Raw genomic sequence first — 16,110 nt, 5'->3', positions numbered from 1 at the left:
ACTATAGAGGTACTTGTGGAGGTAAGATTTTTGTGGTTTGACTGAATAAAACCACAACAGATTGTAACAACAGATTTATTTTATGATTAGTTTTTCATATCTTACAGATATGGGGTAACTATATTAATATGTCAAAAAATATCCTGCAACACCAAACCCTCCAACTTCTCTCAACAATCCCCTTTACCTGTCACATTCAGTTATATTTCACTAGCATCATTCATCTTCCAGTATTATACAGTAGCCAACCGTATAAGTTTAACTTCAGTCAGTCCTATGGCAAATTAAACAAGACGCAAAAAATTAAGCTACCAGGCTCAGCCTTAAAAATAGCCACTTTACCATATCAAAATAGCAAGCTAACACTAGCAAGTTAACATAGCATTTAATACTAAGCTAACTTGCATTATCAAGGACTCTGACAGCAATCGCAAAGTCACCTTAACTTGAGTGAGTCTACGATTTCAGGAAGGCAAGCTATCAAACATCTATGTAATTGTTAAATAACTAATTCTTCAGCAATAACTGACTTAAAGAACAATTGCTATATGTCAACACAATGTTGGTTTCTTGGAGATGTTCCCTTTTTTCTCATTTTTCGGAAGTTGTGGGAAGTGCTGGTAGTCTGTGTCTGAGCTGCCGTATGCAGAGCATATCAATATAGAGAATTAATGAGGGGGAAAGACTGGTGAGCCAAGCTAGCACTACTCAAAACTGAGACAAGGTAAGAGTGAGATTTTGGCACCTGAAACAAATAAAACCTAATAAGCTTACAGCAGTTTGAGCAAACAGTATATTGTGGGGTGTTACATACCATTACTTTGATTTGAGACAGGTCAGCCAATAAAACTGTACTATATTTTGTCAACCAAAGCCTGGGTCAGCAGTAGACAGCCACTGAACAAGCAATCACTGATTTGTGGCCGTGCAGTAACCGTGCAACACGGAAGTCCTTCCATTGAGAAAACAGAGAATAGAAATTCAGAGGCACAAGTGAAGCGGTGTAAAAATCCACAATAAAGCATTTGCTCAAACCTGTTTTAGGCGGCAAAAATTAAATGTTCTCCTGTCCCCCATTTTGAGAAGCTATTAGCTAGGCTTGGCAATCACATCTCACCGATTTGCTTTTGCTTTTGCTGACTGCTATCTACTAGAGGTAAAACCTTTGCTGCTTGAAAAATTACTTCACACAATCTTTTTTTTTTAGAAAGAAAACATAAAAAATTTGAAAAAAAATCCTTTCAATTTTTATATTGTATAAATGTAAATCTTGTATATATATAAATATATACATATGTATATATAAGCAACATCCCCTGTACTAAGATTATGCTGAAGTGGAACAGAATGTGCGTTTTGAGTGTAGTCAGAGGAAATTGTTCCAATGGTATCTAACTTTAACAACATATTGCGTCAATACTGAGAGCAATGAAATGTGCTATTTAGCTTTTGTTTGACAGTTTTAGTGGAAGTGTTTCACAGTGCCGTGAGTGCACATATTTTTAGAGTGGACGACCCTTTTGGGAGTCAGCAATGTGACCCGACATTAACATAACCACACCGGTGAGAATAGTTTTTCCACCAGGTTTCGTAACACAAAAAAGTATTAAATGTATGTTGCGTTGCAGAAGTTTAACTCTATGTGGGGAGGGAAAGTATTGGTTCTTTTAAGAAAACTGTGTAGCGACTCTAATGCATCTTGACAATGAATAGTGGCCATTGATTCAACCACATCAAACTCCCTTCCTCTTCACAGGGCCTTTTGCATGCCTCGTCCTCTGGATTTTTTTAATCAATTTTGATATGCATGTGTCTCTGTGTGAGAGAGTATTTGTACACATTTGTAGATTCTGTGAACAAAGAAAATCTATCCCGAAAGAGAATTTATATAAGTTCAATATCTACTCTGACAGTCCTGAATAATATGTCAGCGGGAGAAAAATCTTGGACCTACTTATGTGACTCTGATTGAGAGTGATTGATTGCTTCAGGGTACTGCAACACTTGCTAGGCTAGGAAGGTTATGTTTATGCTGCCTGACGAAATGAAGACAGTGACATCGGGATTCCCTCCACACACACAAACTGAAGATGCATAGCTGAGTTAATCTTAGAGTCATGATATCAAGCGAGAAATTGTGGTGTGACCTGTTCTTTTCTGAGAGCATAGTGTGCCTCAGTGCACAATGACGGCAGTATCAGTGCGAGATCTCCTGAAGAGGAATGGAGCTGTAATGTCATTTATCTAGAGGCCTCTGTTAACGTTTGCTCCCAGGGAAGTACGAAATTGAGATAAAAGCTGGCCAATCGAGTGTCAGCCTGCCTAGTGCCTGCTTGTGCTGATGACGTGCTGATAAAAACGCAAGATGGGAGAACACACTATGTCTCGAAACCTCAGTGGCTTCATTTATCTGGGGCTCCTCATCAGTCAAGCCTGAAAATGTTACACCAAAATCAATACTCAGCTAACTGGCTTGCTCCTTTTTATTATATGTTGGATTGTAAAGTTAAGTATGAGTCATTATTAAGAATAGCGAAATGTCCTAGATTTATGCCATTAACGGGGCTTTTAAGTCTTTGGTCCCACATGTGACAGTCTTGTTTATGAATGTGGAGATGGGGCAGAGATACAGGATTGTGACACAGGGTTCCACAGGGAGTAATAAACTGTGCTCATGCAATGTAACCACCTTCCCTGGTGACCAATATTTTTAATCCAGGCAACAGACTTTGATTAAACTAATGATCTAACTTCCTGTAGTACCGTTTCTCACACAAAACATACACTGAAAAGCCACAACATTAAAACCACTGATATATGAAATGGGTAACATTGATCAGCTCATCACATTACATTGCATACTAAGTATATAGATCCAATGGCAGCCTATCAGTGTATCACAATGGGTGGCACTGCTCAGGAAATGTTTGAGGATCCCAATTAGGAACCCACAGCATTGACCTGACTCCCAAGATCCTAATCCAATTTAACATCTGCAGGACACATGAGCACCAGCACCTTCTATGAAGATCCACTGTATTCTAAGGATCTCATTCTGAAGTCTTGCTCCAAGACACCACAGGACACCGGAAGAGGTCCCTCATCCATGTCCCATTTGGTGACAAAAGGGATATCTGCACATTATCGGGCAGGTGATTGATCTGCAGTTTTACGTTTCAACTCAACATATATTTCTAACAACATATGTTATTATTGACAACTCTGTGTCTGACATATGTCAAATGTTCTTATATTCACAGACACTTTTAGTTACTGTAAATCAAGCTGTGAACACTTGAATCTGTATAATTTTAAAACTTCAATAAACAACCCTCAGTGTTTTGGTTGTGTTTTAAACCCTTAAATTGAGGATGTGCTTATCAAAGAACCCTGATTTTGCTAGATATAGATATGTTTTATGCACAATATAGCTATACAGAAGACCAATTGTTAATGGGCCAAATTAAGAGGCTTAGCCTAATTTAGCTTAATGTATTTTTTCAAAGATTGCAAAAAGATTTGCTCAGATTTTCAAAAATCCTATATGACTAACTGTCAATTAATGTTTGATCCAGTCTAGAATAAGCTTCAGATAGACAGATTTAGAAATTCAAAATATAATGAAAATATTCATGCAACACACTGAAATGAAAGTAAATGTTGGGTACTTTTTGGTAAATTGGTTATTTCAGACACATCATCTATCAGCTTGTAAACTGCTGTTTTTTAAAAAATATTTATTAAATTATGGAATTATTTTTAATGACAGTACATTGATCAGAGGGAGCGAATATAGCTAATGACGCCATAATATTTCATACTGAAAATGTTGTAATTCACGAGAGACATAAAGTTGAAAATGTTTTGGAACCAGCACATAACAATCATTAATAGTATGACACTTTAAGCAGCCAAGTCTCCCATTTTACCCCTTTAGAAATCACATTTATGTCACATTTATGCAATCCTCAGCCATAGGAGCTCGGTGTCTCTGCCATCATGTGACAATTTATTTTTGAGCAGGAAATAAAAATGTTGTATGCAAATCCAAACAATGTTTTTCTTCTTCCTCTAATCTTGACCAGGTATCGTATTTCCTTAACCTAACCAGGGATTTAATTTTCTAAATGTAACCACATGGCTTTTTCTTGTAAATTTAACCAACATTAAAAAATAGGTGAAAATGACAGGACTAAGCAGAGAGAATATGTCCAAGGTAAGCACAAGAGCAGTTCTCTACAGGACTCAAACTCAGATTTCTCAAGCAAATGCTGGATGTTCAAGAGCTGACACTATAGAGTGAAGTTAGTCTCATAATGGTCGCAAATGTATATATAACATATATATATATATATATATATATATATATAACACTATTTACAAATGTATGCAAAAATTTGTGATTAATTTTGGGTACTTGCAAATGTATGTTCGAAGCCACATTTTGTAAACTGTGGAATTCATAGTTCTGTCCATTCTTAAACACATTTCTCTCCACAAACCGCTATCTCCCTCCGCCTCCAAATAAGTGTTAATTTGTTGCTTGTGAAAGCAGATGTTGTGCATGTGTTCAAAAAGACAAGTGACCCAAAAGAAAAAAATACAAAAAAACAGCTGTATAAGGAAGTTAGAATTGTACATACCTAAAAAGGTAACATGGCAACATATTCTCATAGTGACTGTGTTGCTTTGGCAGTTTTAAATCGGCTTCACTAATGACAGTGAAAGACATTTTTTAAAAAGTTCCATGGATTTAGTTGTCTTTAGTAAGCTAAAGTAGTGCCATGTTTGTTTTCTGACACTTTTTGTCCTAGTTTTTCATTTTTAAAGGGCAACAATCACCACTCTTAAAACCCTAAGCATTATCCTCATTACAACCTGCGCACACTGTATAAAAATCCAAAGGAAGCCTGTTCTGTCAGTCCTAGTAACAGATGATAGGCTACAATTGGAAAGTTGGTTTATAGAGTTAGCAAACAGCAATCTAACATGGAATGAAGAACAGTGAAACAGAAACAAACATTGTATGTCTTACCTTGAAATCGCAAATGCATGTCACCATGTTCCCAATTCGTAGACACTCCCCATCGAACTTGCAAGTGTTGGTGTCGCACAAGAACAGGTCTGTGTCCCGGTCATCAAAACCTGGAAGAACAAAGACAACAGGAGACATCAGTGACTAAGAGCTTTTGTTCAGCCCTCGAGCAACTCTAACCTGTGCCCCGTTCGTGACCGTTGATAATGAGTGTCTGCTATTAGTCATGGCTCCTAAAGCACAATGCACTCTTTCATCACACACTGTAAAGTATAAAACAATGCTAGTTCAGATTCACATTTAAAAACATAAGTACATGAAACAAGAACAATGAACAAAATATTTTTCTTTTAATTTTGTGTTTTTATATTTGTGTATTATAGTAACTGAAGTATTATAGTAACTGAAGTATTAATTGTAACTGGTGAAAAGGTCATCTCATGAGGTCCAGTATCTCCAACATCTCCTTTATATTTGTTGGTGTACAACAAGGCTGACTCTCCCAGGGCATCATCCTAGAAGGCAAATGTGGGATGTAATCTGACTCGAACTGTGTCATGAATCTCAAATGACATCCTGAATCAAATCATAGTCACACGAGCATTAGACACAAAGCTCAGGGCTATCTGTCTACCTGAACTGATTGCTCACAATAGTAAATTGGTTTACATTCAACCAAATTCTAGCTGACATGGATATGAAAATTTCATTGTCAAGTAAAAGTGGAGCCTATTTAAGCATAAGTATAATCTCATTCATTTCAGAGTAAAAACAGCAAGGACAATGTTATTTTTTACAATTTGCTGTGGACATGAATTCAGAGTACTGCTGAAAAAGGCATCATCTATCTTATATAACGGGTTTACCCTATTTGGGGTTGTGGGAGGCTGAAGCTGACCTTAGGCGTGAAGCAATGTAGACCCAGGACAGATCACCAGTACATCACAGAGCTCACACAGACAGACAACAAGGCACACTCACATTTAAAGCCAATTTAGAACAACTATCTGTCCAAAAGTTTATGCATGTGCGACTATGGGAGAAAAGCAAAGCACCTCGGGAAGCCAGAGCAGGCTCAGGGAGAACATGCTTACTCAACACAAAACCAGAGTTCAAACCCAGAACCTTTTGCTGTGAGGTGGCAATGTCAACCACTGCACTACCATGTCACTCAAAAAGTTAACAACTGGTAAAAAAAAGATTTAGAAAGCCCAACACAGCCTAATTCATGAGGAGAAACAGAGCTTTTCAAACAGTATTAGATTTTTTCCATTTTTGGAATTGAACACTGAAACTTGAATTTAATAATGAAACAATTAACATTTCTTTTGGTTGTTGTCTTCTTAAAGCAGACTTTTTTCTTTGATGCTCAGTTTTCTCATTTTTGATAACCATTGTCACTTCTTTTAAAGGGATATTTTTAAAACAAACAAAAAATTGACTATACAGTCAGCTACAATATAAGAGTGGCCTGCTGTCAATTAAAAAATATTGTACATTTTGATTAAATGTCAGAAATATTTCTACGACATTCACGCACTTTTCCCAGTCTCCACTTTTATAATATCATACTGTTTGAGTCGTTGACACGAGCAAGAGGCAATGCTAATTCTCCAGCCAGAGCTGCATAGGGAGACCTTTAAACAATGAATAAAGGTGAGTTCTGATGTTGTGTTTTCATATTTAAGTCATGTGGTTTCTGAATGTCAAACTTCATTTTCTAAGGCTGTCCCAGCTGCTCTTGAACTTTGCCTTTTTTGAACACAGCAGGAATTTTATTTGTAGAGAGGAGTTGCTAGAGACCAAAGAAACAAAACTAACTTTTACATTCATCGTACATTCATACATCCAGGGATGAATAAAGTATGAATAAAGTATAAAAATAAAGTATTTTTCTATTTACTTTCTATTTTTATTCTGTAGACTAAACAAGCAAGTTTGCCAAATCAGTACAAATGTTTTTGTGAATAACTTATTTCTACCACCCTTAATTAAAGATTCTTGATAAAAATCTTGAATCGACGATGGAAAAGACTCACAAACAGAGATCCGGAATAAGTCAATGTAAAAGTAAAAAATCGAGTCCTTATTGTACAATTAAAATTCCAATAAAGGTATGTATATGTCCAAGTTGGTACTGGTGTTGGTTCAAGGAAAAAACGTTTAAACTACAAATCAAGGCATGCATAGTTTTATTGGCCAATGTGACTCAAATCATATATACTGAACATATTGGCAGTTGTTACCTATGGTGAAATGCATCTTTTCTTCTTTCTTTGAACAGGATTTTAAAGTGTTTAAAGGATTATTCTGATTGTTTTAATCAAACCAGAAAAGAAAAAAAGAAAAGAACCGATTGTTTGACTGATCCCATACAATTACTCTCAGCTTGTTCTCTAGAAAGCCCAATTTTACACTCAACTTGCCAAAGTTCTACAATCTTTCAAATAGTTGCATTCAAACAACTTCCACCAACTAAACTAATTCAAAAATATAACTCAAAACACCTTTTGCAATGCTATTTTCTCCTCTCCCTTATCTTTTCTACCCATACATGTCTCATCATGATGGATACTGATCCAAATCACCCTCTGTATCCTTAGTACAATAATTAATACCCTTTTCCACTTGTAAGAGCCCTTCCTGGTGTGGAACAACCTCATCAGGCAATAATACCCCACGGAAGAGAAGCCTCTGCTGAAACGAACCTGCTATTTGGCAGAATCCTGAATGACCATAAAGTGTCGGTTCTCTGCGCAAATATACAATTATCAAGCCAAGAACAGTGACATGAGAGGTCTCAACATTTGGAGTATACGAATGGAACAAAGCCCTTAGCCTGGAGAGGACCATATGAGGCAGCCTGGAGAGCCACAAAAAATTGGCGGCCAGGCAACTGGCATGTTGATGATACTCACTGGAGCGAAGCATTGTTGTGATGACAATCATACCACTGGCTACCTGTATAGAAAATCACTGGAAAAGCTCAGATCTTTTCAGGCCAGCTGGTAGAGACTTTGTAAAATGGGAAATGCTTTTGTGTTTGTGATATGACTGAAAGCTACTAATTCCATAGTTTGATTAATTTTTTTTTAAATTGACATTTTTGCGAGCGATGTAAATGAAAATTGAGAAATTGTGAATCCTCCACATGCCATCAAACTGTCTTCTATACCAAGAAACAGATGTGCAGCTTGGACACTTTTGGAAACCTGGAAGTTAAAGGCATACATACATTAATTGTAAACAATAACTTTGAGGGATACATTCCTGTAAGAGACACTGTTATTGTCTCATGAGCAACAATGCAATCAAAGACTTTAATACAAAGTGGATTTGTCTTCGCTGGAAAAACAAAGGAGATTGTCTCTCTGAAACGCTTACAAAAAAAAACAGTGACATAGGCTTTATTCATGGATGTAGATGTTTCTTACACTCGAAAATGTTTTTTCTTGCACAGTTAAAGTCACTCCAACATGTCTAGAAGTCTTTTTACCATAAAACTATAATGGCGCGACCTGCAATTCTATTTCAAATTCTCCTAAGAGACGGCTGTTTCCAAATCGACAATCTGTGCATATGTTTGGAGGACATCACCATCAACATTGGAAAACAAGTGATTTGGTTAACTGGAGAGAGAAAAAATTAACTTTTTTTTGTTAAATAGGCGACAATGTAATAAAAAAAAATGCAAAAGAAAACCATGTCATCTTTTCTTCTGGAGCTTGCAATTCCAGAATTCAAAGTGCTTGTTTGTATTTAACTGTATCAGACACCTTTTGTCTGAGACAAAACTTGTTTGAGCTTCTTCAAACTTGACAGCTGTGTTGCTTGGGACCTGTGTGAGTGCTATGTCGATTTTGAGGCTGTGTTTCATCACATGGTCCTCACTTTCTCTGTCAGTACAACCAAGACCAAGTTCCCACTTTCATGTTGGCTATTGGCACCTTGCTGGCTATTGGTCCAATAACATTTAAATGTTCCAAATGTTATTGAATACATTTAAGGTATATTTTCTAAGTTGTATAAAGCTCAGAGTAGCTGAATCGCTGTTTGACAGCTGGTCCTTGTGGGTCCATAGAATAATTTAGTTGCACTAGTTGCAGTGTGTAGAGAGAAGCAGGCAAGTATCTTAAGCACAATCAAAAACACCAAATGCAGCAATAAATTCTCCCTGCTGCCTAGTTTGCAGTAGGGATGCATATACATGTGCATCCCTACTGCAAACTTAAGGTGTTAGAACATGAGATGGGATAACATCAACTGATGGTAGTGGTTGCTCTGTCTGGTGTGCCCTGGTTATGTTGCATTCACTTTGCCCTGAAACTGACAAGATTTATTTAAATTTAATTTTGTTGGGCACTGAAAACCATGGAGTTTGCAGTGGTTTAACAGGCTGGGAGATGTTTAGATATTGCACAAGCAGCACTTGCTACAGAAGTGAGTGCATTCTGGGCTGAGTGTCCTGACTGATTCGAATTTGTGCAGCCCAAATAACCACTAATATACCTCACAAATGAGAGATGTTTACATATATATGAAACGATTTAAAAAAGCCAAGCTGCCTGCTATTGTGGCGTGAAAATGACAGAAACATACATATCCATGTCCTTGACGTCTGAAGTTAAGGTTCAGGCTGAGCCTTTAATTAAACCTACACATAGCTTTACAGAATGTTTTACATAAGGTGACACTTTAAATGAAATGTATATGGTGTCCTGCTTTCACTGAAGCCAGCAACATTAGCAGTGCAACTTCCTAATGTTGATATAAAAAGAACAGTCTCAAAATGAGATGAGGCGGTATGAGTTTGTATGGATCTGTCCTTGAGCTTCAGTTTTCAAGATCTTCTTGAGAAATCAGTAAATAATTTAGTTTACACAGTTTACTGTGCTTAACTACAGCACAACACACATTTATTGATTAGTACACAAGGAATTGAAGATTGATACGTGTCCCTAATTAATATCACATAAAGAATAAAACACAAAACATTCAGGATAAAATTTCTCCCAAAGCTGTGGTAAAATAGCTAGTTGTGACTGGTTCGCTGTCATTCCGCATAATCCATAATCCAACAAAAAAAATGTGTAGGGAGGGAAGTAATAACATATGGGAAAGGGCTTCATCACATAAAATATGAGAGGTATGATGATTCGGAATTGCTTGCTGTACACCAAGTAGGTTTTATCACAATGCTCTCATACCGTCTTCTAAAAGCTGTTAACAGGAGCTGGTTGATCCAGGTTCTGAGTACAGCTCTATGTGCACTGTATCAGAGACCAGGAAAACCTACACTTCCTGCTCCTGCTCAACCCTCCAGGAGGAGATTACAGTTAGCTGAATAATTAACGAAAACAAGCTGCCAAACATCAAATATTGACTAGGTAATGTTTATATGCAAACGATTAAGATGGCAAGGAAAGCACTTTCTTGTCTAAAAGAGTGATCTTGTCAGCCAAATGCATCTCCTTGTGCCTACCTGAAATTTCACTACACTAAGAAGATCGTGGAGTCGTCCCTCCATGCTTTAAGCATTGTGCTGATTAATAATTAAGTAGGCTAAATTAATAATGAAGGCTGAACAACCACAGTGGTAAGACATTCTCTCTTGACCCCTCTCATGCTGGGGGCCTTTTTTATATAACTTTGCAACAGGTTCTCAAGGGTTTGACTTTGAGCGTGTTCAGGCCGCATTATGTCAGGTTGTAAAAAGCTGCGGTGACTAACACTGAAAGCAATGAAATTATTATAAATATGAAATGCCTTAATTAAATCAATTCTTCAGGGAAGTTTTCCACATCCTAAAATAAAAAAGCTTTTCAGTTAAACTTCAAAAACTCCCTAAATAAAACTAATTCCCAATTAGTGACTTCAAGTCCCTTTTTGATTAGACTGTGCCCGGACAGTCTTGTCTTATATTTCACATACTGTTAGTGTTTACTGGCAGGTGTGTTGACCCGCATGAAAGATAACTGCTTTTGACCATTCTGTGACAAAGCTTAGAAGCAGATGGCTTGTTCTCTTTAGACTTCTGGCAAGTCACTCCACTTAATGAGATTTACAGGTAACTTTGCATGTTCTGCTTTTATCCAAGTCACTTTAACTGTCAAAGCATCACATAGATTTTAAGAGTTACCAACAGCAGGCTTTTCACAGATTGCTGCCTCTTCAGAAATTGTGTCCATAAGACATGTAAAGCATAATGGAATAATCAAACTGTCACAGACATTCATACAGTGCCACCGTTGCAATGTGATGAAGCTGAAACTGAACTGCAGTGGTCTTCTGCACGAGATGAAGCTCTGGTTCTCCAACTTGCATTGTTTTTCATATGGGCCATTATAGATCAGAGATGTACACTTATGGGTAAATGTCTGCAAAAGCATCTGAAAACACATTTTTGCTTTTATAAAAAAATTATGAAAAAAAGCTTAGATAATGCAAACAAAATACACATGTCTAGTTGTTAAAAAATACCAATTTCAGAGTTGAATCAGTTGGATGAAAATGAAAATCTCTTTTTAAGAAGACTTGACTTCTCTGCTCCCTTTGCCTTCACTTAAGAAACTCAAATAGAGTATCAGTGTTGGGTTGAGGATGAACACGAGGACCTAAATGGTAGGTTAACAACTGACCTCACAGCTGCCATCAGTTAGGGAGCCTTTTAGCATATTTCAGCTATTTTTGGAGGATTAAAGCTATAGCAATAATAGTAATGATAAAAAAAGCTGTAATAAATCAACTAAAACCTATCCAGCATGAAACAAAAAAAAGTTAACAACTCAGCGGTGAAGAAGTGAAAAACAAGGGAAAGAATTCAGTCAATGAAACTTTTTTCACATGGGACTTAAAAATAGGTCCTTGCTCTTGAGGCTGAGGTAGTGCCATCTAAATGAATGATTTGGTAAAACTGTGTATCTATAAGGATCAGATCAACCATAATTAACATGTATTTAGGACAGATTGATATTTGACCCACTGATTTGTTCCATCTGACAACTTAATAAAGAGCAGTGAATCATCTGCATATCAATGTGTTGCTATACTGTGTCTTCTTTCTTAATATTTCTTAAAAGGGGTATAAATATATATATGTACGGGGGAAACTGTTTATTCTAACACATAACCCTGTGTAATTCTATGAGAAAATGGCCAGGAATTATGCCTAAAATTATTAATTATGAATTAACTGTTGTGATAGCAACAACAGTCTGTTATGCCAAGCATGCAATATGAGTTCCTACTGCAGCCAGGCCCCAGAATGAATTTTAATCACCTCTTTCATGAAATTCTACAAATTCTATTCCTATTTTAGTATGAGTCAACATCACTTTGACGATATCCTTGCAATCCTAAAAAAAAACAAAACAATCGGTAATAAACCAACTTGGGTGTCACTTGGCAGCGTGTTGCTGGTAATTTGACACATTTTGAAAAAACATTCAATTGCAATTTTTGACCTAATATCATATTAATTGAGTATTAGCCTGCATAAAAGAAGCAATTAGAAACAGCAAATGCAACGTTAACACAGTGCGCAATGTATCGTACTTATTATGAAGAATATGAATTATGGCAGTGTGAAGATTAGTCTTGGAGCTGTACAACTTTCATCACTACAGAGGGGAGAACAAAACCCTGGCTGTATTTTAACTGGATGTCTGGTTTTTTTTTAGCCCTAAGATGTCAGTGGTACGCTTTGCCACTATCATTGTCATTATAATTGGGGTAATAACAGCGAGTTCATTATTGTTATAATTTTCAGTAAGGTTCTTACATATTTTTTTCTGGACTAGATGCCACTTGTTATTCTAATTTAATTCTAATTCATTTTGGGTCCGTGTGAGTGTGTGTGTGGTTGTGTGGGTGTGTGTCCGCTGTCCTTAGCATATGCACTTAAGCCTCCTCAAGGCGTGTTGGATAAAAGCCTTCGCTGAAATGCATATGAGTGTGTCAGGAAGTGGGTGGATAGGCAAGCTTGTATTTGGGCAGGATGTGTAGCATTATCGGTCATTACATGCGAATCTTCACCGCCGTCGACAGCGGTACAAAACAATGCTCCAGCACAATGCCGTCCATAATGAGGGTTATCAGAGGGGGATTCTGAGTAAACTTACGATCAAAGAGAAGGCGAGATCACGGGAAAATATAGCTAATATGAAACAAATGAGCTCATTCATCACAGCTATGGGCATCTGATGCAAATTATTGGAGGAAAACTAAATCATTGTTTCTTTAAACAGAAAAAAAAACTGAGGCAGTCAAATGTTAGAGCTGAAAACATTTCACATCCTACAATTAACATAGAATAGAAAAAAAAAGTCAAACTAAAGGTTACAATAAAAAAAACACGTATTCGTGTGTTTAATAAAGCCTGACTTAATCAGCCTATCATCTTAATCAAATCCATTTTTAAAAAGCTTTGATATCCAAATGAAGCCCCCACCATCTATTAGACTATTTATTTTATGGACGTAAATTCCTCATAAAGGATTTTTTTCTCCTACAAACTCGGCAACCTGTAACTCCATCAAACCTTTCTTAATCTCGGTGACATATAATTGAGATGTCTCTCCATTCTCTAAAATGCCAACTGCAATGATATCACACAGAGCAACTCCTTGGGCTGCAAATGGCATCATGACTCCATATTGATGGCTGAGTGTTATGAGCTATAATATCAATACTATTTCTGCCCGTGAGTGAGTGTGATCGGCTCGGAGCTATTTTAAGGGCTCAGACTTGGACAGGCGACAGGGGAAATATATGGCGGCACAGTCGGCTGGTTTACAAAGAGAGGCGAGGCGCTGTGCTGTGCGGCTCCGTCCGCTTTTATCGTTTTGGACACCAAGAAGAAAAGAAAAGAAAAGAAAAAACAAGATCCCAGCTCGATGGCATTCACATGAGAAACAAATGTGACACACGTGAAACAACTGGCATGAGTCAAAAACTAGAATAATAAACTCCAACTGCTATTAATTTATTTGCTGTATTAAAGTTTATTCTCACTCTGGGCAACATGGAGTTGAAATATCAAAGAAGTGGTTACACACTTCCTCTGCCTGCTTATTTGTGTGTCTATGTTACATTCTTCCCAAACTGTCCCTGCTCTAGTTCTCATTAAAGTCATCCTCATTGTTACTTATCCCACTTTGTGTCTGGATCGACATCATCGACCCCTGAGCCCACCTCCAGGTAACACGAAGAGGATTAAAATGCGCATCTACCAACACCCCCCCCCCCCCCCCCCCCCAAAAAAAAAAAAGGCTCACGGCACCAGAACCAAACCCAAGCACACAATATGAATTATCTGTGACGATAAATTTGATTCTTGGAGGACTTGGTTACTGACTTTCCATCTAGATGACACAAAACAGAGAGCCAGGAGCGTGGCTGCAACTCTGCCCATAATTAAAACAACAAAAAAAAAAGCGTCTCACCGGAGCAGTTCCAGCCGGTCGGCGTCTGGCAGTCACTGAGGGAGGAAGGGAAGGCGCGCAGTTGCTCCACAGGTAAAGTAGCCAGAAACGAGACGAGTGTGATCCTGAGCCAGCCTCCCGCCGTCCCGTTCCACCGGCACGGCCGTCGGCGCTCCTCGAGCGGTGCCTGTGCTGCCACGGACGGACCCATCTCTCACTGGCCCCGACCGCACGGGCAAGCTGGGAAAGAGATGCAGACGTGCACCGACAACTCCAATCCCGACAGGTTCAGCGGGGCGACTAAACACCGACGGCGGACCATTTTCCGAGCGAGACCGTGCGCCCCATGTAGCAGTGCCCAGTGTAGACTGACCAAACGGTGTTCCGCCCGATCCAAGGGACGCAGCTGGAACAACAACAACAAAAAAAAGAGGACTCGGAGGGAGCCTGTCGAAGACGGTCTTGGGAGCGATGGAAGTCGTGTGGGATGGAGTCGGGTGGAAAAAGTTGGCGAGGCAAGCCAGAGGACTTGCGAGCAGGAGATGATGCTCAGGGATGAGGAGAGGGGGAGGAAGGATGAGTAAGAAAAAGAAAGGGGGTGATTGGAAAAAAATAGGCAATAAATCTGTCAAAGTGATAGGATGAAGTCAGAGTATCCTACGGGCAGGATTTGAAGACGGCGGCAGTTGTGTAATAGAATAGAATCCACGGGTGAGACGAGCTGCGGTCCTCCCGTTTACTTTGTATGTGTGATGCGTTCAGAGACGCAGCGGCTTTCTCTCTCCCCCTTTCTCACCAGCAGCTGGTTATGATCACGTGGAGGGTGATGTGTAGAGGGAGGGGGCGCCACTCACTTATTAGAATGTGGTTTACTGGTGGAATAGGCAAAATAGAAGAATGCAGGCTAAGAAATAAAAAGATAAGAAAAAGCAAAGAGGGGAAACTGTAAAAGACACCCACTGTTCTCCAGGCTTAGTCCCATCAGTTGGTGATAGCTACCCCACAGATTGGTAGTGTAAGGGAGGAAACACAGCCTTTATAATTGGCCACGACTCATTTGTAAAGTCTGCAGGAAGCGATTCGTCCAGCCTGCCCTGGGATAATTGCTCTGCTTTGAAACAACACTGAAGTTGCTTCTGGGTCTGTATCTCCGACCCTTACAATGAGACCTCAATATTATTCATTGATTTTGGGATAGAGGCTACTGTTGTCACGCAAAGCAGGATGTGGCCGATAATCGACATGCTTTTGCCGCGGAAGCCCTAAATAGTGTCCAGGATCTGCAGGAGTTTAAGAGGTCAAGTCGTCAGGTTGACGACACTCACCCTTTGAATAAAGAAATTGGAAGCCATGCGCATGGAAAAGCCCTTCAGAGCAAACAAAGGAGTTGTTGTTAAGGCCTGTCATGGCTATAAAGGAACTTGACCTCATGATATGATGGAAGAAAAGCTGTAGTTGCATATAGACAAATAAACCTTTTATTATTTGTCACTTAAAGATCATTACATGGTTTTTCTCAGCTAATGGGGCTCATGACACGCATCTGCTGCTGCAAGCAACAATTTGTCATTTATAGCTGCACACATCAAGAGGTCTTCTGGGTCACAAGAAAACTGGAGAAGTTGGCAGAGATAGCTGTGAAAAATTGTCTGT

At 38.6% G+C, this 16,110-nt stretch overlaps 1 protein-coding gene across 1 annotated transcript in view; it reads right to left on the bottom strand.

Annotated features, from left to right (window-relative positions):
- tmeff2a (transmembrane protein with EGF-like and two follistatin-like domains 2a) overlaps nucleotides 1–15,216 on the bottom strand; it is a 133,386-nt gene extending 118,170 nt beyond the window's left edge. The window contains exons 1-2 of the mRNA XM_072397882.1: nucleotides 14,479–15,216; nucleotides 5,036–5,145 (exon numbers count right to left, since the gene is read on the bottom strand). Coding sequence (XP_072253983.1) covers nucleotides 5,036–5,145; nucleotides 14,479–14,668 — 300 coding nt within the window. The 5' untranslated portion in view covers nucleotides 14,669–15,216. The remainder of the gene's footprint in view (nucleotides 1–5,035; nucleotides 5,146–14,478) is intronic.
- Nucleotides 15,217–16,110: the final 894 nt, after the last annotated feature.

The sequence above is a fragment of the Leuresthes tenuis genome, unplaced genomic scaffold (genome assembly GCF_036924035.1).
Source record: "Leuresthes tenuis unplaced genomic scaffold, fLeuTen1.0.hap1 SCAF_12, whole genome shotgun sequence".
NCBI lineage: Eukaryota > Metazoa > Chordata > Actinopteri > Atheriniformes > Atherinopsidae > Leuresthes > Leuresthes tenuis.
The sequence above is the reverse complement of the archived record's forward strand: the minus strand, read 5'-3'. Positions and strand labels throughout refer to the sequence as shown.